The 26,061-nt window shown below is 41.1% G+C and overlaps 1 protein-coding gene across 1 annotated transcript in view; it reads left to right on the plus strand.

Moving 5' to 3' along the window:
- The window catches only part of SOS1 (SOS Ras/Rac guanine nucleotide exchange factor 1), an 89,733-nt gene that overhangs the window by 44,260 nt on the left and 19,412 nt on the right, over positions 1-26,061 (plus strand). The window contains exons 9-13 of the mRNA XM_045009885.1: positions 4,432-4,559; positions 5,555-6,210; positions 20,711-20,792; positions 21,435-21,557; positions 23,330-23,433. Of these exons, the coding sequence (XP_044865820.1) occupies positions 4,432-4,559; positions 5,555-6,210; positions 20,711-20,792; positions 21,435-21,557; positions 23,330-23,433 (1,093 nt within the window). The remainder of the gene's footprint in view (positions 1-4,431; positions 4,560-5,554; positions 6,211-20,710; positions 20,793-21,434; positions 21,558-23,329; positions 23,434-26,061) is intronic.

The raw sequence follows: 26,061 nt of genomic DNA on the forward strand, positions 1-26,061 counted from the left end.
TGACTTTTATGGGCTTTGGATCAGGGCACAGATGGGCTTGGAATATTTTTGCCCGTCTCCTCTTGGAGGAGGTGCAGTTTAAGCCTTCGATAATCTTTGTGCTTCTCATGTGTCAGAAATTGCTTAGTATTTGCATGCGTTAAACCTAATGATCCTGTCTCAGGTTTTTCTGTTGTGCTTGTATTGGGTTATAATCCAGGCTGATTTTTTTTTTTTAAATCTGAATTTCTGGTGTATTCAGCCACCTATAACTTTTTGGTATTGGTCAACTGAACTAACCCTTGTAGTTGAATGGATCCCCTTTACAATGGCATTTTGTGTGGTCCTTTCTGGATCAGATCCATAGTTCATCTAGTCTAGTGTCCTGTCTCCTACAGTGGCCTGTACTTCATGCTTCAGAGGAAGGTATAAGAAACCTCACAATTGACAGATTTAGAATAATCTGCCCCCATGAAGGTCTGATCCTAATCCGTAATAGTTAGAGATTGATTTAAACTGTGGAAGCATGAGATTTTATATTCTTCACAATATTTGTTGTTACCATCAACTGTTGTTCTGGATACTCTTGTTCGCCATATAAACATCTAATCCTTCTTTGAAGGTGGATAGTCTTTTCTTATTGCTACTACTACTTAGGTGTGATTAATACCCCAAAGAGTGGAGCAGTTCTCATGCTGACGTTCATGAGGACAGATTCTATATCCTATTTGCCCTCAAATCTGTTCTGCTTTGCAGTATTTATTTTTGAACTTGGAAGAAATTCTCCAACTGATAACATCCTCCAACTGCTGGAATGGCTGTATACGTATTTCCTCTTACGAATCTTAATTGTTGAGCTTTGGTCAGGGTCTCTGGGCAGTGTACCTGTGGGTATGGTTTCCTATACTATATCATGTAGGGGGGCTGAGCCTAACAGGAACTGAGGGTTTCAGTCTTGATGTGTATGCAATGAAACCTATTGTTGTATGGAAACTAATTATTGCTTCGGAGTTCTTGCCCACTGGTTAGTCTCTCAGACCATAGAATGTTTGACTAGCAGGTAGAGGTGTTCCATTACTTTTAACAGCTTGGGGAAGAAGGTATGAACTCTTGGACCCGGTAAAAATATAGACAGTTTTCCAAACAGACCATGATACCTTCAGTATCCCAGTCATGCGTAGCTAGACCTTCTCCCTATGCTCTCCTTCTTTATAAAAGGAGACTTTAAACACCTATACTTTGCAGTTATTGTACTGATTCATTAGGTGGCACTATACAGCTACAATAAATCAGTGGGCCTTTTAATGGCAGTTTGAATTTTTTGTGGTATATGTCCATTAAGATTTTGTTTCTCATGACCCAATATGTTCCAAGAAAGTAGATTTTTAATTTGACACTAGATTACAAAAATCCTCCTGTACTCTCCCTCCTACCATGTTTCCCTGCATGACCTATTTCTTTAAAAAGAAAAAAAGATTTTTTGAAAAGAAACAGATGAAGGCAGAAGCCTTTTTCTTTTTCTTGCCCTTTTTTTGGGGGCGGCGGCTATTTTTGTATGATTAGCATAAAACCTTGCAAATAGCTAAATTTAAGTTAACTTTAAAAAAAGACTGGTATGATTAAATTCATTAGTAGCTTTGAACACTTGATTTTTCTTTGAATATGGATTTGGAAGTACAGGTAACTTTTAAAAATTGGGCTTCATCAGAGTCCAAGAAAAGTTATTTCTTTGAGTGATATATTAGAGCTTATCAGGATAAAATAACCTGCAAGCTTGTTTTACCTAGTAACATGAACATGAAAGGTCTGTGACGAATTTTTTAAAACCTTTTAATCTCTTCACTGCCTTAAGGAAATCGTTCTCCCTACAGCTCTTTCTTGTTGCACAATATTTGGAAGGAGAGCTAAAAAAGCATTGTGTACATTTATATAGGATCAGATTTTTGCACAAGTATTTCATTAATAAAATGACTTGAAGAACTAAGTATTTTCTTACTCCTGCTTCTCTTACACCAAAATGCAGAGGTTCAAGGATCTGTTTTTATTTTCCATGGTCTTCAACCTGTGTCATAAAATAGTATTATGCTGAATCAAAGTCCCAGATAACACTATGTATATCTCATAAGTATGTGATAGAATTACTTATATCTCATTTACTTTGAATCCTGACCTTTAAGCAGGTCAGTCTGCATTTTTCCATATGCTCAAAAGCTGCCTCTAGCTTTCTGCATTGGAATGTCTCAGAGGCAGACACAGGGTAAGTAATAGCTTTGGCTGCTGCTGAAAGATGATCATCCACACACAACAGGGAATCCAGTCAGAAACCCAGGTTGCAAACAGTAGAAAAGACTGTCAGTGGGTACTGTGGTGGAGGCAAAGAACCTCTTATTTAGTCTCGTGCACAGCTATAATATAAGAGTTCAAAGATCTTTATGCCACAATCTATTTCATCCCAAGACTCCTGCCAACGGGGCTTGAGCTACCCTCCCTCACATTGGAGTTGTTACAGGTCAGATATAAACTAAGCAACCTGCAAGATCAAAGCTAGGTTAAGAGGTTGCTAGCAGTCCCCCTCATCAGGATAAGATGCAGATATCCCACTACCATTGATTGAGTGTTCTGTCAGGAGATCAGTGTCCTTGAGAGCCCTCTGGAAACATTCAGGTTGTGTTAGTATGGTAATGCACAATCTAAATGGATCCTTCATTGTGATGGGTTGTGTGCCCTAACCTCTGATTAATGGATGTTTTGGTTGCTCTATGAGGGGTTTAGTTTCCAAATTTCACATCTCCAATCCCAATCCAAACACTACATCAAGAGTGTGGTCAACCATGAGAGTTGAACCAGAAACCACCAGGGATAGTCTCATTGGCCTCATGGTGAACAGGAAAAACTAAATTGATTCAGAAAGTTGGCCATCCATGGGAATGCTGAGGTTGTTGCTGTCAGCACTGGTGTCTACAACATGAGATAATTAACTTGAACAGGTCATGGAACGAAGTAACGTCCCCCAGGACTTTCAAACAAAGTTGGACATGCTATATTTGATCCAGTTAGGGAATGGGACACCTTTTACATTTCAAGTTGGATGCACACCACCTCCACTCTGATTCACCTGTGGGTTCATGTGGCACCGATACTTGCCTGAGACCAAATGTGCCAAATCAACCCCACAGTTTTGTTGAGCCAGTACTTGGTGATATGTATAAGAGATTCATCTCTTATCGAATCAGAGAATTGTTAATTATTGACAGCTGACTGATGTATTCATAAGCATAACCATAGTCTAGGAATTGCTTCAATTGATACCCTAACCCATGAGAAAACTGCAGACTAAACCAGAGGCACTGAAATAAAAATCTCAATTCAGATTTGTCTAGCACCATTATATTTTTTTTTACCTTCCTTGTCTCATCCTTGCCTCCCCATCCGCCATAGGGATAGAAGGACCCAGACCTTCACTGTTAACATGCTCCTGTCCCCTCCAACTCTCAGGCTCCATGCCTGAAGCTCTTGGCAGTGCTGCCTCACTCTCTGAGATGCTTTAAGGTGGCCAGCAAAAGGACCTACCTGTCACAGCTTGGTACCCAAATAGGGATCTCCTGGGTAGACTGCAAAAGACATCTTGATGTAACTACTAACCCTTATTCAGCCAAACCCAAAGGAGCTTACAGTAACAAACCCTACACTTCCATCCAAGACTAACCAAATTGACAAACTAAAATAAGGAACCCCTTTATAAAAGAGAGCTTTAAAAACAAGCACACACTGGTACCTCTTCTTCATTTTTCCTGCCAAACACAGAGAGCCTTATCCCTCCAGGTGTGTCTCTCACAAAGAAGTGTAACCTCTTCCAGCCTCATTTCCCAGCCCTTTTCCCACAGGGCCATAAATCAATCTACTCTACTCCCAGGAAAATCCTCATGTGTGTAATATGGAGGAGGCTGCACATCATACAAACACGTTCACATCCCTCAGAAAGACACACAAGCTTCCCCTTTATGTCTCCGACCCATAAGAATGTAAAACACTCAACCAGCTCCTCCCACCTGGGTTGTAAACCTATTAATTTAGAAATAAACACATGTCTAGTTATGTCCTTGCCCAGTGAGGGAGGCTTCTCTCTCAAAGGGGACTCTCTCCCATACTGCTGGTGGCATGAGGGGGACTGGATAGACCTGGAGTAGAATGGTAGCTTCTTCCCTAGCACAGCTGAGTCCTGGGGTAGACAAGGAACTCCTCTCTTAAAGGGGACTCCCCTGCCCCCCTTGCTGTTGGTAATGCATCTAATTAATGTAGATTATTCTGTGATTTATCTAATAAGAAAAACACAAACCCAGGAAATGGAGTGATTTCTTCTCAATATGTTAAACAGATTATTTGTAATGCTTTCACACATGCATATACCATCATTCTTTAACACTTTTAATATTTAGCTTTCAATATTCACAGCAACTGGAAGAGAAGAGTGAGGATGAAGAGGATAAAGAATGTTTAAAGCAAGCGATAACAGCTCTGCTTAACCTTCAGAGTAGTATGGAAAGGATATGCTCCAAAAGTCTTGCAAAGCGAAGACTTAGGTAAACATGTTTCCATTTTTTCTGCTTTCAGCCCTCAGTGCTTTGCTATAAATCCAGGGTTCCCAGTTTCCTCTTTCAGTAAACAATGAACAAAATAGTTTGTGACAAGCCTGCTTTTTCAGAGGAAGTGACATACAAAGCTAAGATAATTTGTTATTGTTTTAAAACCTTTCGTATTTGTATGTGTCCTTGCACACAACTGGTCAAGACATCCTGAGAATCTAGTGGTAAGCCGAAGGAAAGATAAATTGTAGATTTTTTTTTCCAGATAGTAAGTGGATTTGTAAAATTATAATTGCTAATGTGCAGTTCTTTTATGGTTGAAAGTAGATGTTCTTATGTCATGGAACCATTTAAATTACCTAAACAGATTTTTGTGTGCATACCCAGTTGAAAATCAAGCTCAAGTGTGAACAAGTAATTACTTGCAATGTTATGTACTTCAGTTATATTTGGTTATGATTAAAATAAATTACAATATTCATGCAGTGCCAGTTTATAAGTAATATAGAAACAGGTGTTTCTAAAAATTCTGTTCAGTACATTAATTTAGGACTATTTTAATATTTTGTTAACTAATCCAATTTTGTACTCTAAAATGGAATCTTTAGGCTTAGACATAAATGCATTGTACAGCTTAGCTGCTAATTGAGGAAGGTAGAATTAAGTGCATCCTTAATAATGGAAATAAACTGAGAATACATGTTAGAGCATGTAAAACTGTACTGTAGCAATTTGCCTTTTGCTGATTAGGCACTTCATTTAAAAACATTTTACATTGCATCGAACACATAGAATGCTTGTATCCAAATGAGGCACTTTAGGAATTAGCAAGCACTTTCTCAGGACTGGTAGTTTCATTAAAATTATTCTCTTGTTAGCATGTATTTCTTTGAGGGTGTATTTACCTTCTCATTTGGAAGGAATAGTTTATTTTATCCTTTCTGAACTAATGTGGTATTTCCTTTTTTTATTACTACTCTCGTTCACTGAAGTGAATCTGCATGTCGGTTCTATAGTCAGCAGATGAAGGGGAAACAACTAGCAATCAAGAAAATGAATGAGATCCAGAAAAACATTGATGGTTGGGAGGGTAAGGACATTGGACAGTGCTGCAATGAGTTTATAATGGAAGGAACTCTCTCACGAGTAGGCGCAAAACATGAGAGACACATATTCCTTTTTGATGGACTAATGATTTGCTGTAAGTCGAATCATGGCCAGCCAAGACTTCCAGGTGCTAGCAATGCAGAGTATCGTCTGAAAGAAAAAATTTTTATGCGAAAGGTACAAATCAATGATAAAGACGACACTAATGAATATAAACATGCTTTTGAAATTATTTTAAAAGATGAGAACAGTGTTATTTTTGCTGCTAAATCAGCAGAAGAGAAAAACAACTGGATGGCAGCATTGATATCTTTACAGTACAGAAGCACCCTGGAAAGAATGTTAGATGTAACAATGCTACAGGAAGAGAAGGAGGAGCAGATGAGATTTCCAAGTCCTGAGCTTTATAGGTTTGCAGAACCAGATTCTGAAGAGAATATTGTATTTGAAGAAAACATGCAGCCCAAATCTGGAATCCCTATCCTCAAGGCAGGAACTGTTGTGAAACTCATTGAGAGACTGACCTACCACATGTATGCAGGTGAGGCAGCCTTTAAGCTGGTTTAGAATATTTGAAGCTGTTGATTATTTTACTAAATTCCTAATTTCTTTGCATCAATACTTATTAATACACAATGAGAAGAAAGATGCTGTCATCTTTTGGGTTTTGCAAAGCTCCAGTCTGTATGTGCAGTGTCTCGATGCAGTAGCTTGGCTAAGAATATAAGATGTCTAACATAGTGGCTGCAGAGCTTGTGTGGAAGCCACTTCAGCTCAGTGTCTGAAGAAGCTCTCTGCAGCCCGTAATGTACCACTGTCACAGGGCAAGAACTGGATAATAACCGTAATATCTCTTGTGGCTCTGCCTCCAGCCTGCCTTTGCTTTGCCCTTACCCACCCCAGTGCAAGTACAGAGCTGTTGTGGAACAGGACCGTACACATTTGGCCCACTCAAATCCAGCCTTTTCTTGTTCAGCAGAACCACAGCTGTTCTGTTGTCAGGTTTCCCTGTGGCCTAAAAAGCATACTAAACACTGGTACAGTAAAAATAGATTAAAAGATTTACACTTTAAAAAAAAATCCATAAACAGTTTGAATAAAACCTCAACTGATCAACATGCTTTACAGTATAAAAGACATTCTGAAATAAAATTTGTTTTTGAGTTAAGGGTCTGGATTCCAGAGAAGAGATCTTTATTTAGCCCCATTACTATAGACATAAAAATATACACCTCTACCTCGATATAACGCTGTTCTCGGGAGCCAAAACCGTACCATGTTATAGGTGAAACTGCGTTATATCGAACTTGCTTTGATCCACCAGAGTGCACAGCCCCACCCCCCAGAGCGCTGCTTTACCGCGTTATATCTGAATTCGTGTTATATCGGGTCGCGTTATATTGGGGTAGCGGTGTAGTCCCCAGTCCATTGAACTCACTGGCACTATGCATGTGCATAAAGTTATTCTCATACATGGGTACTTAGGACCAGGGCCATACACAATACTTCTTCCTGTATGTTCCAGGCTTCAGGAGTTGCTATCGGTTTGGACCTCATAAGCTGTGATGATATTTATAGGGCCACAGGCTCAGAAAGAGTTTCTATATTCTGTTTTAAAACTACAGCCTTGAATTCAATCTGTACCCGCACAGGCAGCTAGTGAAATGAACACGCAGCAAAGAAGCAAGATATAATATCAATTTAGTAGTTACGGAGGAACAATTTGTTGCATGTTTCTTGCTTTAAATTTAACTGAATTTCAGTATAAAGGCTTAATCAGATTATTAAAGGGACAAAGCTTCTATACTCGACTTTACAAATATCTGTACTTGGTAGAGATAGATACATAATAGCACTCATCCCTAGTTACCTTGCTTCTTAATATTTTATGTGCTGCGTTTGCAGAAATGTTAACCACATTCTCTTGTTTACTACTTTAAAGCTTTAAATGTGTAAATTTCCTAAAGAAGATGCCTCTTCCCAAGATAGAGTTGAAAATTGTTTTTTTCATTTTTTTAACCTAAAGTCTTAAATTTATTAGTCAAAACAGTATGCAGTACAATAACTCAATGCTGTATTTTTTTCTTTTAATGTAAAATCAGTCTGATTTAGGATAACTGAGTCCTTAACACTCCACCCTTTTTAAAAACTATTCAGTAATTTGCAAATTTAGACAAGGAAGCTTCTCCCCTCCCCATGTCAAAGTTATATATTTTGATTTTTTATGATGTTATATTATTGAATAATTCTTACTTTTAAAAATATGTAATTATTTCGTTTTCTTTTAAAAAAATGCTTTTCTGAAGAGTTGAGGGTAGGATTTTTGTGGAATTTTCTGTTCTGCTTCCTTATGATTTTTTTCAATTATTGTTAGATCCTGTATTGTAGCTTTTTGTAATCCCAAGGCTAACTTTAGATCCTATTGGAAAAAACAAATTACAGTAGTAGAATTTTCCAACACATTTGGAGAGGCTGGCTTTCACCAGGGAGAGGTTAAGGCAGTTCTTTGGCTTGGATAGGTTTAGGCTAGGAATCAGTATCAAGACTGTATCAGAGATTGGGATTGGATTCTTTGACAGAGATGGAGAAGATCTATTAGGTCAGTGGTGCCCAACATTATTACACAGGAGGGCCTCATAAACCCTAGCACAATCTTGTGTGTGCCAAACAGATTCTACATATTTTAATAAGATTTAAAATCACCTGTATTGATTTGTTTTACGTTCAGCTTGTTTTATGTATTTAGATTGTTTCCGGGGCGGATTTACTGTGGAAACACAGTGCCCTGGCATGGGGCCCCCCAGCAACAGGGAGTCCCAGGATCGGGCCCTCAGGCAGCTCAGCACTGGTGCACCCCCTGCAGGGGGGCTGCGGGGAGCAGGAGAGCAGGGACGGAGGCTCACCCGCAGCCTCAGGGGAGCAGGCAGGAGGTGCGGGTGGCGGGAGTGCTGCGAACGCAGCCCAGAGAACTCAGGAGGAGCACAGGGCAGCCGCGCAGCTGGCCGGAGAGAAGCAGTGCTTGGAAGGAGAAACCGTTGCTTCTCTCAAGCTGTGTGGCTGCCCCTGCTCCTCCTGAGTTCTCCAGCCCCTGCTCGCAGGGCTGGATTCAGAAAGGGGGCCGGGCTTTAGGGGCTGCAGCCCTGCCTGGCCGGGGGAGGAGGTGGGAGGCGGCTCTGAGAATCGTGGCCAATGGGACCTGCAGGGCAAGTACAGGACAAGCAGAGCCACCTGCAACCCGTGCACCAAACGGGAGCTGCCTCATGTAAATGCTCCACACCCCCTCCCTCACCCAAACTCCTGGCCAGACCCTGCACCCTCAGCCCTGAGCCCCAGGAGGAGAATGCAGGGGGAAAAATGAAAAGGGGGGGGAGATCAGAGAGAATGAAGCTGAGCACAAGGCCCCACTAACTCTAAATCCGCCACTGATTGTTTCTATGTACTTGTATTGTCTGTTTACACAGTTGTATAAACTAAAATGATGTAAACATGACGACAAAACGTTAATGAATAGGCTGTTAGTATATTGTGTTGAAGCAGGCCGTGGACCTCCTAAAGTGCTCTGGTGGGCTGTAGGTTGGGCACCCCTTTATTAGGTCATTCAGTCCAACCCCTATCAGCGTGGAATTGTTCTTTAGAATACATTTTCCAGTGTTTTTGCCAGTCTAATTTTGAAAATCCCAATTAATTGTGCTTCCAACACTTCCATAAGGAGACTATTCCATACCCTAATTCATCTCGCAATGAGGGCTTTTCCTCATATTCAGCTGTAATTTTTTTCCTTTCTCAATTTCATTCAATTAAAACTATTGTAAATTGCTCTCCATCCTTGGTGCTCTGCCCTTCAGGGAACTGACACACTACACATTGCAAGATTAGAGCCTTGAATATTTGTAGGTGGCTTTCAGTCCATCCTGTGTCCCATTCTCCTCCCCCCCCATCATTTAACTAAGCTATCTATATTTCATTTTTTAATCTCTATTGTCAATGAATCTCTCCATACTCTCAATCACTTTTATTGCTCTTCTCTGAATGCACTTGCATTTATTAATATCTTTCTAAAATGTGTTATGAATAAATAAACATAGTACTCCAGATGCAGTTACAGCAAAACTATTTTAAGTCTCTGTTCTCATTTGCTCATAACTTTTCAAACCTTTTAGCCTTTGGGGATGAAATTTTATTTGTTTGGTTTCTGTCCCGTGAATGTTTTGGAAGTTGGAGCAAAGGCAGTTCAGCAGTGTTTGAGAGCAAAAGCCAAGACATTTTAAGTAGAATTGGTTTTGTGACATTGGTTTGAAAAGTTTGAGCACTAAAGTACGTGGGGAAATGAAGGCAGTATTTAGAAGGGCAACAGCCCCAAAGGAAAAGTACCTTTTTGAGTTTTCTGGTGAATGCTTTGTTTTGATTTGGCTTAGTTATAGGCCTTTGAGACTCACCCTTTGCACATACACAACGATTTGATACAAGTTATTAATACATTTGGCAATGTTCCTAGTGTTGGTAGGACGCCCTGTTTGTATGCTTGTGCTCAGTGAGCTATGAGCCTCTCTCCAGAGTTCTATCTGCCCAGAAAGGAACAGTTTCTAAATTATTTTAGGAACACAGGATCTAGTAAAAGAGATGTTTCTTTTGCTGTATTCCCCACCAAAATGCCCCCTTAACCTACATATGGTACTAAGCACAAGGTGGTAGCCAAGAAGAGTCCTGACTCTTCCACCAAATGCACTTAATAATTCCCTGTGCTTTACAACCCCTATTTAACAAAGCTTAGAGGTGGCGTCGCTGAGCCAGAGAGAGGTTATTTGGTTTGCTCAGGGTCACACAATTCTGTGGCAGAGCTGGGAACTTTAGTCCCATTTGATAGGTTGGAAAGTTGAGACAGAAAAATTGACTGATTTGCCTATGTTGCCCTGGGCGGGTACTGTGATAGGCATTGAGTTAGAGTCACAGACCTGAATTCAGCCACTGGATCTGACACTTACATGCTGTGTGAAACTGGGTGAGGTAGTAACCCTTCTGAACCTCTGTCACTCATTTTTAATACAGAATTACTCATGCATACCTGTTGCCGGCCCAAAAAGGCCTGAGGCAGCAAACAGTGGTTCGTTGCCCGGTGTGCGTCGCACTAATTATCACACCAGGGTGGAGAATGCAGAAAAAGTTTATTTGAGCTCAAGTAAGGTGCCAGGGAGATATTTACCATCTCAAATCCTGCACACACAGATACAAGCTGTGTGTGTCTTCTTATACATGATTTCAACAAGGCATCCTCATTACCCCCCACTAGTCTCCTCCCCACTCCTATACAGTGTATAGTTAACAATTAAATCATCTTTGACAGCAGACAATTCATCTCGTAACTTTTCAAGGCTGTTACCTTGGTTTACTTCTGAATTTATTACCCTGTCTCCCCTCCCCTCTTTCTAAACTAAACAGGAGATAGTAAAAAGAGGCCCTATCTTCTGGTGTCTTACACTGATAAGAAGCTGTTACACATTCCATTCTCAATATTAGCCTGGGAGTTCAATTAGAGTTTAATATGGAAGCACTTTGGACAAGCATAAAATAACTTTGGTTCCATTCAGGCCTAGTACAGAAAGACTTCATTAATACTGTGGTTTTCTACCTTCCTGAATTATCTAGGGATATGCCTAATGACTCCAACAATCCCCCCCTTTGAGAATACTCAACAAACATTTGGCTGAGTTTTCTCATACTTTGAAGACAAAAAACAATTAAACTCTAGGGAGCTGGGGTATTCAGTCCCACATTCATCCTCCCTATGGACCCGGTAGGATTCGGTATGTGGAAGCCCACACCCACCCTAACCGGTCCTCATGCCTGGAAGGAGCATTGTGAATGTGCATACTTCCATCCAGAAAGTGTCCAAGTATGTCATCCCCCTGACCACAGATCAGATGGTTCCTGATAGTCTGTAAGGGCAGTGGGCCAAGTCTGGTGCTCAAGATCCATCTAAATATACCAGATCCCACTGCAATACCTTCCCAGTCTCAGTGATTCTCAATACCATCTCTGTCAGCAACTTCTGGGTCATAGAACTGAGGGTGGAAATGACATGTAACCCACCAACTCCAGCCTGTATTTGGGATAGCTGAGCTCTAAAAATAAGGCTAGTGGCCCCTTCTAGTTGGCCCAATTTCTTATCATGTTCCCAGCTTGTAAGAATATTTCAAATGGCTGCTGTATTATTGGCCTGAGTCCACAGAGATCTGATCAATTCCCTCTTCTTGCAGAGGAAACAACCCAGGCTTTCTGTTGTGCTAATCTAATGGCAGCCCCTTGTGAGCAATACATGCTGAAGGATTTATCCAAACCACAGGGCGCAGCCTGTAGAATAAACCCCAAAATCTAATCAATACCACAGTCTCAAACAGGGGTCCCACAAATTTCTTCCTGCCAGTGTATAATTCTTGGTTTCTACACCAGGGTCAGTCCTTAATGTCCTTTTTGGTCAGGAAATCCTGGATTCTGACACTGCACAACGCTGTTGGTGGTCAGCAGGGCTTAATAAGGGTCTTTCCAGCATAGAGCAAAAGCAGTCTTTCGTTGGTGGAGCTTTACATTAATCCAGTTTCCTGGTTCCAAGGGTGGCAGGACTCCTAGGGTCTTTGTGTAGTGCATCTTTACCTGTGAAAAAAGAAACCTAACACATTTCATTAGTGCCTGTCAGCGATTTGCAGACTTTACAGCTGTGTGGGCACATTTAAGCCTCCCTTGTCTTGGTTGTTAGCTAAGTCTTAGCTGAGAGCAGTGTCCTGAAATGGGGCTAATGCCCTATCTTTAAACTCAGCATGTTAGCTATTTTTCCTCAGTTAACTCGTTCTTCTTCCTTTTTCCTACAAAGGCTTCTTTTAACCTACAAAGGAAACTTAGCCTTCACTTATACATCTTTTTCTAACAATGAACACATATACATTGCCTTTATACAGTACATTAGTCTTATTATTTAAAGTTTGTCACATCTATCCTTTTACTAAAATAACTTTCGTCAAAGCTTTGGGACAACAAGCTAGGACAAGCACACCCACTTTGATGAGTTTATTTCATAGAGCCTCTAGTCCAATAGTTTCCCACCATCCCCAGCCCTCTGGCTAGAAATCTGAGATAGCCAGAAGGATCCAAATATAATATGGGGAGTGGGTTAACTTTCCATGTCCTTGCTTCCAAAAACTATTAGTATGCAAGTTTTATTAACAATTTTCAATTAAAAGATTTGGCCAATAAAATTTCTCTTTCTCTTACTTAAGGAGATGTATTAGACTTTAGTATATCACATTTTTCCCAATTTATCCAAGCACTTTGTATTCCAAGTTGAACAAAACAAGTATCTGTATTCCAATCCAGACCATCCCATAAACAAAACAATTTTGGCCACCAGACAGACACCACAAGACAGAACATAAAACATAAAACATAATTTTTACTGTGCCATCAAAGGCATGGTATGTTGAATGCTGTTCAGCTAGCATCAGTTTTCTCTGATTATCTGAAAGGCAAAAACAGAAGTCTACCCTTTCTGGGCAATCAATCATCACTGAAAATATACAAATACCTTAGTTGATTTCAGGCAAAACAGGGGAATTACCCCATATTTTCATATATATGTTTCATAGGCAGCTTTGGTCTCAGTGACTTCTACTTTATCAGTTAGATAACTTGCATCAATACAGATGCTTCCTGACTTGCTTTGTACTTTTAACTCCTGCTTTTAAACACTGAAAGAAAACATCATCACTTATAGTGCCTTTAGAACCTAATAAGATTTCAATTACATAGCACTATATAAACATTTTTTAGATAATTCAACTAAATGGGTCATAACCAAATGATTGCAATCTAATAATTTCTTTGCCTGAATTTATTTACAAACATTTCAAAGACACCAAGAATTTTTCTCTTTAGCGTTTTTACAAAGTTCAACTGCTGTTCCCTCCAGCAACTACGGAGTTAACTTTTCACACTGCCTTAAATCACTCACTTGTTTTCTCCAACAACCACTTTTCTCAACTTAAATCACTATGACAAGTATCCTCCTGGGTATTTGAAATCCCCATGTTTATACCTATTTACTCCTTTCTTCCACTAGACCGTCAAAAGTTTCCAACTTGTTTTCCAATCTCTCCGTCTGTTGCCTGCCTGCCTGGGCCCGATCCTTCTTTTCTAGCTGAACCGTTCTTTCCCTAGACACCAATTTGCTCCACTGCCAGTTTTAACTAAGGGGGGGTTGGCTTCTCAACTAGCCCCCACCCTTCTGGTCTTTTTCCCTAAAACATTTTAACTCACAAGACTACCTAAGTCTTCCCTTGTGAGGCTTGCCACCTGGGCAAAACACATGGCCCACTGGTGTTTAATTATTTAATCTCCCCTTGTAGCAAACACACTACTATTACGGCGTATGCTGAGCACAAATAGTTAAATTTTGGCAAGTCCCTGAAGGACTGGTACTTGCTTAACCAGGGCTTCCTTTTCTAACTAGAAATCCTGTCTCAAAGCCTGCAACTTGCCCTGGGTGCAGGTTTGAGTTGCTGTCTGGGTCATGATCTATGCTCTTAATTGCTCAATTCTAGTTATCAAGTACATATTTGTTCTTTTTCTCCAACTACTCTATTGCCCAGTCCTGCTGCAACTGGGGGTAGAACCCCTTTCTAGTTCTCAGACTTACTGCAGCTGAGAGTAGGCTCACCTTTAATCATGCAATCCTCAGCATATAACACCAACAGTTCCAAACAAAAGAAACACAACATAACAAAGGTAAAACAAATAGATGGTGTAAATTCTATAGGGCTCCCCCATTCTCAATTACTCACCAAACTGTGACAAATCTGTTACCAATTTATCTACTGCAGGACGTTGGGGGAAGGATAAAACACACCATATAACCAAACCCCAAAGCTTCCCCAAGCCTTAAGCCACTTTAATACTCACACATATCCAGACTGGCCACGTCTGTATATAACATTCAGAGAAGGGGAATAGGTGGACGGGAGATTATTCTGTATACAGCTTATCCAGTATTTCCAACATGCTTCCACTCTTGGGAGAGCTGTTCTTTTACACCCTGGAATCTCCTGCAGTGTCTCTTTCAGAGATTCCAGTTCAGGTCACCAAGCCATACCAACTCTGGGATTGCAAAAACTGTTAAATCTCACTGAACAGTTAAGCTTTGCAAATGCAATCTCAGTTCTGTAACTTAGATTACCTTTAATTTACCTCTGTCTATATTTTCCCACAGCCAGCTGGGGCTAAAAGCAATTTTTCTTTGTACTTAACATAGTCTGACCTAATACACAGAGCAGCTCTCTCTTTATCGCTGGGCTTAGCAGAGTTTCAAATTAACCCATTCCTAGACGAATTGCTCACACTGTGTCAGAGGCTTTTTCTTTGGTAATTAAAAGCTCCTCTGAGATATATGATCTTATCTAGATTGAAGGTACCTTCTAATGGACATTGTTTAGATGGATTTTTACGCGTGTAAAGATTCCAATTCTCTAAATACCTGCAGGTTTCAGGACCATAATGTACGTACATGTACTATGCTGGGGTACCCTTAGGGGGTGAGGTAGAACGTTTAGACTGTCCCTTCCCCCTTTTCCACTTACACACACAAAGAGGGGGGCCCTGTCCGCGCTAGCGGCTCATAAACTAAGAATCTCTCCCTACAGGACACTCACACAGGAGAGATTAACGAGGATGACTGACTCTTCTACATCTCCTTTCAGCAAAGAGCGTCGGCTAGTCTCTGGGAGACACAACGCCGTATACTCTAATTGCATTCAATGAGATGATCAGACTGTCAGTAGCCCACACGGAAAGGAAGGGGGGGGAGGGAAGATAGGTTCACACATTCCTAGACCCAGGCAGCTTCCTCGCCGGACGATGCCAGGCTGAGTCAGCCCACCGTGGGTCGGATCTCCTAAAGATCCACTAGTTACTGGGCTTGCGTTAGACTACTCCTGATCATTAGCATTTGCTTCACAGGTTAATCTGGGCGTCTTCCAGCAACAGACACTCACACTGGTATACACACACACACACACACACCAAGACCATTATTCCTACGGACAATCCTCCTCCCAGTGCAGCTCTGGGGCATATGGTGGGGGATTTTTACAAGAGCTCTTTATACAAACAGTTTCAAAAGCTACCCATTTGCTAACAAAACAAAAGTAATTGAAGGATCATGTTGTAATTAAGTGATCCTTCTGGTGGCCACCTTTCCTGGCTCTCTAGTTGATATTGAGGCCAGTCAACTGTACAGAACCTTTTTAGTTTACCCTTAATCATTGGATCCAAACCAAACACTTTCCAATTTGCTAGAATGCATTCTGGGGGCATACACCATGCCCTGCCTGTACTCCATCCCTGCCCCATACCTATGGGAAGACACTGGGCGTCCCCAGGTCTTAACAGGCAAACAAAAGGTTAACAGCACTGAACTGTTCCTACCTTTTCCACAGGACCGGTTCCTCACCGTCGCCCGCAGCTGCTTCTCCACTATCTGAGTGCGTTGCACCGTTGTGCCTTCCAAGGTCGGTCTGACACGTCCCTGCCGAGGCCCCCGGTAAAAGCACCGGTGCGCGCTGGCATCGGCTGTGACTGTCGTCCACCGGCCATTGGAGGAGTCCGGGCAAGGCATAATTTTGCCTCGAGCCCACCCAGGGACGCCAAGACTGTTGCCGGCCCAAAAAGGCCTGAGGCAGCAAACAGTGGTTCGTTGCCCGGTGTGCGTCGCACTAATTATCACACCAGGGTGGAGAATGCAGAAAAAGTTTATTTGAGCTCAAGTAAGGTGCCAGGGAGATATTTACCATCTCAAATCCTGCACACACAGATACAAGCTGTGTGTGTCTTCTTATACATGATTTCAACAAGGCATCCTCATTACCCCCCACTAGTCTCCTCCCCACTCCTATACAGTGTATAGTTAACAATTAAATCATCTTTGACAGCAGACAATTCATCTCGTAACTTTTCAAGGCTGTTACCTTGGTTTACTTCTGAATTTATTACCCTGTCTCCCCTCCCCTCTTTCTAAACTAAACAGGAGATAGTAAAAAGAGGCCCTATCTTCTGGTGTCTTACACTGATAAGAAGCTGTTACACATTCCATTCTCAATATTAGCCTGGGAGTTCAATTAGAGTTTAATATGGAAGCACTTTGGACAAGCATAAAATAACTTTGGTTCCATTCAGGCCTAGTACAGAAAGACTTCATTAATACTGTGGTTTTCTACCTTCCTGAATTATCTAGGGATATGCCTAATGACTCCAACATACCTACCTTTGCAAAGGGCTTTGAAATCCAAGAATGAGAGAAACGCTGTGTATGCTAAGCGTGATTAGCCATGCTTTTCTGGTGAACAAAGGAACACAGAGGTTCAATGACTTAGCCAGGAAGCACTATGACATAGGAAACTAGATCCAGTCTCAGTGAACATATTTGATGCCTATGCATGTGAGTCACCTAGCTTTTTAGTGAATTTACATACCTTGCAAAGAGTGCAGTGATTTGCTGCATATTTAGGAGATGCAGAGTGAGTGAGGCAATCCTCCACAGTATCACTGCCCCTATTGTCTTTAAATAATGTGCATGAGCTGAGAGTATGGCTCCATTTGCTCATCTTACAAGACCTATTCAGGTGCTTAAGAAAGGGCATTCTGATGACATCTAGCCAAATAATTCCAGATTGTAGAATTTGTTTTCCCACCATACATAAAATTCTGTTAAGAGAAGTTTAAAAATTGTGTTCAACCTTAATTCTGCACCTTTGTGCATATGCATTATGTTAGTCTCTTATTGCACAATCACACCTTTTCTCAAACAGTGCAACTGCTGCACACAAATCTCTTAGTGCTTCAACTTAAAGATGTAACTTCTCTAGCTGTGAGCATTATTATTTATTATTTGTAGTGCATAGGAGCCCTAGGCATGGACCAGGATCCCATCATGCTAGGTACTTTACAAACACAGAACAAAAATTTGGTTCCTGCCCCGAAGGTCTTACATCCTATAAAGCAGGCTTTTATTGTGTGGGCCTGGCACTCTAAGGTGACATAAACGAAGTGTGCTCTAAGTAACAGCAGAGTGTAGCTAAATTAGTTGCAAACTCAAGACATGAATGATCTGGGGCAAAATCAAATATCAGATCTCTTTTTTTTTGCAGTCAGAGGTCCATAATGATTGATTATGCAAGATTTCATCTACTGGGGTGGACCTGCCTGTCCCCCAGGCTACATTGACTTATCTGCAAAAAATGTTCCCATTGGCACCAAGGTGAAATCTCTGATAGAGCAGCTGCAGTGGTGTAGTACTGCCAGGGAGTCAGGCATCCACCAGTGGCCAGAGCCAGTATAATGACGAAGGCCTCCTGGGAGTCGCCAGGTTTGGAGGCAGGCCCCACAGCCTTTTCCATGAGGCATGGCAAACCACTGCATCCTCCCTATAATGGGACAGTTCAATATATCTCTGCATGGAGAAATTTCCCCTACATCAAGCCCCTTTCCACAGAGTTTAAACACTAAAGGAGACCATTTGACCCTGTTTGCATAAACCTGTTTGTGTGTCTCTCTCCCCCGCCCCCCCTTTTCCTGATGTTTGTGTAAGAGCATTAAGGTTAGGGGCTCCTGGCAATTTTTTTATCTATAGGGCAGTGCTGTTCTATTTTTAAAGCTTTGATATGTTAAGAGTATTTGTGCGTCAGCATAGTGTCCGTTTCCTTTCTTAAGGAATTCAAGGGTGATTATTTATAAATCCTTGTAGAATAAGTTATTGTTCTTTTTTAGCTTTTAAATTGGCTGTATTGAAGGGAGAATTATCACATGAGCGGACATCCTGACTAAGTGGAGTTGTCTGTATTTTTTTTTACCTACAAATTGGTTAGCTATATAATATACATTATTTTTAAGCCACTGATTTTGTTGGTAAGATAACACCTGTAATCAGAAACTGAAAGGAAAAAAAGTTAGATTTGTTTTGCTGTATTTACCTCAAATGCAGCTATGCTGCTGTGGATTCTGTGGCTCTAAACATTGATCTCAAATTCTAATGTAAATAACAATAGCTATGACTCAGATGTAGAATAGCCAAGAAATTTTTAAATTATGTGGAAGCATTCTACTCTTTGGTTTAAACAAAACATGTTTAGGGTACACATTGTGTGTTTTAATAATATATAATGAAAATCATTCTGTGGAAACACTGCTACTTATAGGCAAATAGTTAAATAGTTTTGCTCATGGTTTCTGAGTTTGGAGCCAAGTCAGGTATCTAAATAGGGGGCCTGATTTTCACATGTGCTGACTGCCTACAACTACCATTGTTTGGCATCTAAAAAATTCAAGTGCTCCTTGTTCTGGATGTAAACACCTACTGTTTGGCACTCAAGTTTGAAAGGTTTTGTCTTTAAGTGTAAAAGTGCAGTTCAGCTCTGTAAAAATGACATTCTCGTCCCATACTGAGTAAAGGGAAATCCCCAATTTTCATTATTTGCATGACTGTCTTATTAAGGAGACAAGGTGGGTGAATTAATATCTTTTATTGGATCAACTTCTGTGGGTGAAAGAGACAAGCTTTTGAAATTACACACAGCTCTTCTTCAGGTCTGCGAAAGGTATTCAGAGTGTCACAGCTAAATACAAGGTGGAACAGATAAGGAGTTAACACATGTTAGGAGAGACCATTTGGGGTGAAGTGGGTAGGTAACACCTCTACCATTCTACAACAAAGCAGGGTTAGGGGCATGGGGGTGTTCTAGAGAGAGCTTGATGGAGGGATGGTGATTGCTAAAGTTGTGGTGGAAATCTAACGGGGAGTGGAATGAACACAGAAAAAGAAAAACACCATATCACCTGTGGGCAAACGCTTTTTACGAAAAGATCACTCCATATCTGACCTTTTAGTCCTTGTCCTCCAAGGAAACGCCTTCAAAAGATGATCCTGGGAACGTAAATCCATAACTCTGCTAAAGACCAAAAATCATGGACTTAAGACAGTATCTGTGGCTTTGTCTACACTAGCACTTTTGTCTGCAAAACTTTTGTTGGTCAGGGGTCTGAGAAAAACACCCCCCTGACCAACAGAAGTTTCACTGACAGAAGCACCGGTATGGACAGCACTTCATTGGCAGATAAAGCTCTCCCGCTGACATCGCTACCATCGCTCGTTGGGGGCAGTTTAATTATGCTGGCGGGAGAACTCTCACTGCTAAAAAGTTGTGCCGTTTTCCTAGTCTGAAGTTTTCTGGCTTCAACTTCCAGCCATTGGATCTTGTTATACCTTTTGTCTGCTAGACTGAAGAGCCCTCTTACCAAATTTCTGTTCCCACTGTAGATACTTTTAGCCTGTGATCAGTAACCCCAACTTTCTTTGGTAAACTAAATATAACTTGAACTCCTTGATTATCTCAATATGACATGTTTTCCAATCCTTTAATCATTCCTGTGTCTCTTCTCTGAACCCTCTCTAATTTTTCCATACTTTTCTTGGTGGACAGCAGAAGTGGACACACTATCCAGCAGTGGTCACACTAGTGATGGAATTAGGAAGAAACATCTCCCTATGAAAAAGTTATTCCATAATAGCCCATTATAGGGTTTCTGACTCCTTCTTTTGAAACATCTGGCACTGGTCACTGTCATAAATAGGGTGCTGGACTAGATGACTCACTCATAAAATGGCATTTATGTGCATTTATAAAAATGCACTAAGTGCAACATTGTAAGAATTTTTCCAGTTCTTTTAATAATTGAGAGGGGAAAAACAAGTGTTTTCTGTGAATAATTTTAAAATGCATTTGAAATTGATTTTATTCATTCTGCCTTGTATTGCCATACCAAAAAGTACTAACTTGCCACTAAAACAGGGAAATGTTCAGTGTACTGTATAACAGGTATCCATTAATAGTCCGAGTGTTTTCAAGTACACTTAGGTTTAAAGAAAACCATTCACTTTGAATACTTGTGAAGTATTATAATTAGCAAATTTGTTGAAAAGAAAGCAATGTTTTTTTTGTGTGTCCTAGACCCAAATTTTGTTCGGACATTTCTCACGACATATAGATCCTTTTGCAAACCTCAAGAACTATTGAGTCTTCTGATAGAAAGGTATGTGACTTTTTTGTATCTTCACTGGAGTGCTTGCTGCATTGGTCCATATGAGAAGGGATCTCTTTTCTTTTTTCTTTTTTTAATGTGGTGTGGGATTAAAAAAAATCTTTTTATTTTAAAATTTAACATTTAAAAAAGATGGCTTCAATTTTTGTCACTGGTCTCTCTTAAAAATTTTCAAATCCAAGGATTATGAGGTCCAAAAGATTGATCCTCAAGTGATGTAAATTGATACTGTTCCATTGAAGTCAATGGAGTTACGCTGAGTTACACCAGATGAGGATCTTGCCCCAAAGGTTTTGTCATTTTGCAGTCTGTATTGGCACATACTGTGACTGTGTTGCTATCTTCTATTTTTATTTTTTTTATGTAGTGACATAAGATACATTTATTATTATTTCCAATTTAGTAAGTGGTATTTTCTACACTTACTAACTAGTAAGGGTCTGATTTAATGGAAACCCTCTAAACTTTTTGACTAGCAGGGGAGAAAGCAGAGGTATCTTCAATTGAATCAAACTCTTAATAGTTTTGTTAGTGCATGGTCTGAGAGAGGTTAACACAACAAATTTACTGGTTCCTGTTTACATCATTTAAATGAATGTAAAGGTTTAGACTTTTTTGTTTTTCCCATGCTAGGTTTGAAATTCCAGAGCCTGAGCCAACAGAAGCTGATCGTATAGCTATGGAGAATGGAGATCAGCCTCTTAGTGCAGAGTTGAAACGATTTAGGAAAGAATATATACAACCTGTACAGCTGCGGTGAGTATTAGAGAAATGCAGATATAAAACTTCTCCTTCGTGGAGTGCCTCTGCAGATTCCCACAAGGAGTCTCTTCATTCTTCATGAGCCACAGAGTCACTGACAAAGTGGTAAAGCTATGAGGAGGCACTTATGCCTAGTTTGTATCACAGCAATCAGGACCCTGATTCCCACCTAATAACGCATCCTCAGTTTCGTTGATTCAGCATATAAACAGTTATAGAACCACAAAGCTCCTTTCTTTACGGTAGATAACTCATTGGATAACAACAAAAAAAAGTGATTTTCTTATAAATGAAGTTCTCTGAATGTATTATCTCTGCAGATGCACCCTTATCCCTCCCACCTTTGGTATACTTTGGAATCCTTCTGAAACTCTCTGAAATAGAGGAGAAGTGAGGACAGGTTAAGGGGTCAGCTTTTATAAAGTTTTAGGTTCTAAAATGCTATGATGCAAATTAGGCACTAATGCTACCTAATGCGTTTTCTGAAATCTGTGCTTCTAGTGGCTTGAGGGATGGAGCAGTAAGGCTACTGTAGACTTAGTTATACTGGCAAACCTGCACTTTTGCCTGTGTAGCTTGTTTTACTCAGGGAGCTGTAATAAGCTATGCTGGCAAAATCTCAGGCCTGGTCTACACTACAGGTGCCGGTTGATCTAAGCTACGTAATGTGAGTTATGTTAGTAGCGTAATTCAAGACAATGTAGCTTAGATCTACTTATCACAGGGTCCACACTCCGCTATGTCAGCAGGAGATGCTCTCCCACTGACCTTGCTTCCACCTCTTGTTGAGGTGGAGTACAGGAATCGATGGGAGAGTGCTCTTCCATCAATTGAGCGTGTCTTCACTAGACCCGCTAAATCGATGCTGCTGCGTCAATTGCAGCAGCACCGATTTAGCTCCATAGTGAAGACAATCCCTCAGTTTTGCCAGTATAAGCTGCATCCACTCTAGAGGTGCTTTACTAGAGTAGTATATTGCTACATCTATACCAGCAAAGCATTCCTAATGTAGATGTGACCTAAGTAAGTAACATTGTTTTCTAACTGACAGCATTCTTCAGAGCTTTCAGGTGAAATTAATATATACCGTATATACTCGTTCATTAGTCCTTTCGTTTATAAGCTGACACCCCCACCCCCACCCAACCCCAAGATGGTTAGGTAAAAATAGCAAAAACTGTATGACCCTTTCATAAGCTGAACCTATATTTCAGGGGTTGGCAAACTTTGGCTCCTGGTCGTCAGGGTAAGCTGCTGGCGGGTCGGGAGGTTTTGTTTACCTGGAGCGTCTGCAGGCATGTAGCCTCTCAGCTCCCACTGGCTGGGAACGGCAAACTGCAGCCACAGGGAGCTGAGGGGCTCCATGCCTGCAGATGCTCCAGGTAAACAAAATGACAATGTATTAAATATTCAATGATTCCATAGAGTTTAAAATGATCACATTTTGGTGTAGACCCGTTTATAAGCCGCCCCCCGCTCTTTGATGTCACTTTTTTACCAAAAATATTTGGCTTATGAACGAGTATATACGGTAAATGTATTTAAGGCAAGAACTAGCTGTGCACATTCTTTTGTGAATATTTAATGTAAAATGAAAACTGTATATTAGCTGCAATTGATCCCTTGGTTCACCCTCCTGTATGGTCTAATTCTTACAGTAGCACCTGGAGATCCCATCTTAGCCAGAGTGCCAGGCACTGTCAGACATAGACTAACAGACAGTCTCTTCCCACAAAGTGTTTATAATCTCTCCTTTAATGTTGTAGAGTGTTAAATGTATGCCGACACTGGGTAGAACACCACTTCTATGACTTTGAGAGAGATGTAGATCTTTTGCACCGATTGGAAGAATTCATTGGGACAGTCAGAGGTATTTATGATTAAAATAAATAGCATTTTAGAATATGTCCAGTGTTAGACATCTTTGTTACGTGGTGATGCTTCGTTGCGGTCAGTGGATGAAGGAAAATGAAATGGGTGCTTATGATGACTTACGTTACTCATACGCATTGTGCATACCCTGAATAAACCTTTATTTAAAAGTCAACTGCTATTTTCATTCCCAAAAATATGGTGCCTGTTCAGAAAAATATGATCCATGTTACTTAACTCTGATAGCAAAATGTGATTCTAGTTATACTGAAAATGAATTGCTATAATTGGAAATTGCCAGCAACTGAGTGGTTGGTTTTGAAAGCAGGTCAAAATAGTCTTTGGTCACCTGCTTATTGGGGGAAATCCCTTAAGCTATAGTTAGGAGTAACTTTCATAAAAGCTTAATGGAGGAAACAGTGTACTTTAGAGCAGGGATTCTCAGGCTGTTTCACAGTATGGGCTACATCTGGAGAGGTTATCACATAGGCTGCCCCCCCACTCCAGTTCATAATTGTGTAGCAAACATTATTCATTTTTAATAATGAAACATCCCTGTGGCAGCTACAGCTGTTGCATACAGGAAAAGGTTATATTAGGAAAGTGTTTAATGTATATTTAGCGGCTTGAAACAGGAAGAGAACAAGCATGTGACTAATCAGTTCACAGTGGACTGTCAGCAAATTATGTAGACTGGCCAGTTTGGAAATCTCCGGTCTTGTGGACAGAGCATAAGACTGGGGTGCAGGAGTTCTTTGAATGATTGCATGTGTCCATTCCACAGTGATACCTGTCAGCGCAGGAAGTATGCCCTTTGCTACCTCATACTGCTGCTCATTGTTATGAAGGGTAGAGCTGCCCCCAGCCTCCCCTCCGATCCTTCTTACCACTCATGAAAGTAGTCAGAGCATGGTAGCTTGCTCTTGCAAGTGTTTTTTTCCCTTGCTGGGAATTTGTTTTTCTAGTATATATAGTTGGTACTCATCTGTAGTTTTATAGTTAGTTGAGATATGTTTGTTTTATTTAGTATTGTTCTTGGTGTATATTTTGGTTTCCACTTGTCTGGGAGCTGATGCCCAGTACCAAGGCGCCACTCAGTCTCTGGGCTTCAAGCCTTGCACCAAATGCTACGAGTTGATACCAATAAGTGACCTGCCCTGCAGGCATCTGAAGTGCCTTGGGGAGACTAATGTCTGGGGCAGGCGCCAAATTTGCAGGGACTTTAATCCCCAAACTAAAAGGGACAGAAAGGTGAGACTATGTTACTGCCTCATGGAGACGGCTCTGTGTCCACCTTCAGAGCTTTCCTGCTGCCCAGAGTGGGCACCAAGCCTTTACTTCTGTTAGGCATGCTTCTCTGGACATTGTGGAGTCTCGGCACCCATCTTCTTCCCTGGTGCTAAGGAAGAAACAATGGTAGGGTGAGTTGAAGGATCCACCCTCTAAGAGATTGAGGTTCCCACCACTGTCAACCAGCAAGCATGCTGGGAAACAGGAAAGAGTGTCCTTGATGAGGAGACACTCCCTGGTGCAAATAGCATGTTAGGCAGGGTCCTTTACTCCAGTACAGGTGCTGTTGAGACTGACCACTGCTGGAGCACCATCCCAGCCAGGGGTGCTGACCTCTTCAGTGCAGCAGCAACAGCATCAAGGGAACCTCTCAATGCCAGAGGCATAAGATGCAGCACACAGTCTCCTGTCTCGGTCCGTTCCAGTTTCACCAGCGGTTCAGGAGACTTCTTGTCTAGCACCAATGAATGCTCATTCTGACTTACCTGCAGATAGAGCTCAGCTGTTGGGCACTGGCCCAGTGGTTCCTCCAGTGGAATTGTAAAGGGAGGCTCCACCTCTGTTGAAGAGGGTTGCTTCCTCCCTGGAATTACAGGTAGAAGTAGTTCAGATAAGCATGCACAGATTGGTGGACATTTTGGGGTCAGCAAGGCCTCCTGAGTGGCTCTCTCCATAAATGAGGATATTCTAGAACCCACAAAGGTGGTTTGGCAAACACCTTCATTGCCATCTACAGCTAGTAGGACTGAGAGAAGGTCTTAAGCTCTCTGAACTGGTGAGTGTATCCAGCCAATGTACATATGAGAGTTCCTTTTGTTCCTCTACAATCAACATTGACTTTGGTTACAGAGGCTTCTTCGCTAGGTTGCAGAACCCACCTGGGGAGTCTCTGGTCTGGCCAAGAGATGGATAGCTCTCCACATAAATGTGAGGTTGTTGAGAGCTCTTCACTTAGCTTATCACACTTTCCTTCCCCACAGAAAAGAAGAAATTTCCTAGTTCTTATGGAGAATACAGCAGCAATGTTTTATGTGAACAGACAAGGAGGGGCCAGATTGAATCTCCTGTGTTAAGGGGGAATACAGCTTTGGGAGTTTTGTATCACCAATAAGGTTCACCCTAAACACCGTCTGGGTATTCAGAACACTTTAGTAGATTCCTTGAGCAGGTCTTTCACCAGTCACCATGAGTAGTATCTCCAGCCAAATATAGTAAGAGTCATTTTTCAAGTATAGAGGTTCCCCATGTAGTCCTGTTTACAACTCGTCACATCTGAAAGTGTCAGCAATTTTTTTTGTTTTTGTTTTTTTTCTCAAGAGTGGGTCACAATCCAGCA

Source organism: Mauremys mutica, chromosome 3 (assembly GCF_020497125.1).
Source record: "Mauremys mutica isolate MM-2020 ecotype Southern chromosome 3, ASM2049712v1, whole genome shotgun sequence".
In the NCBI taxonomy this organism is placed as follows: domain Eukaryota; kingdom Metazoa; phylum Chordata; order Testudines; family Geoemydidae; genus Mauremys; species Mauremys mutica.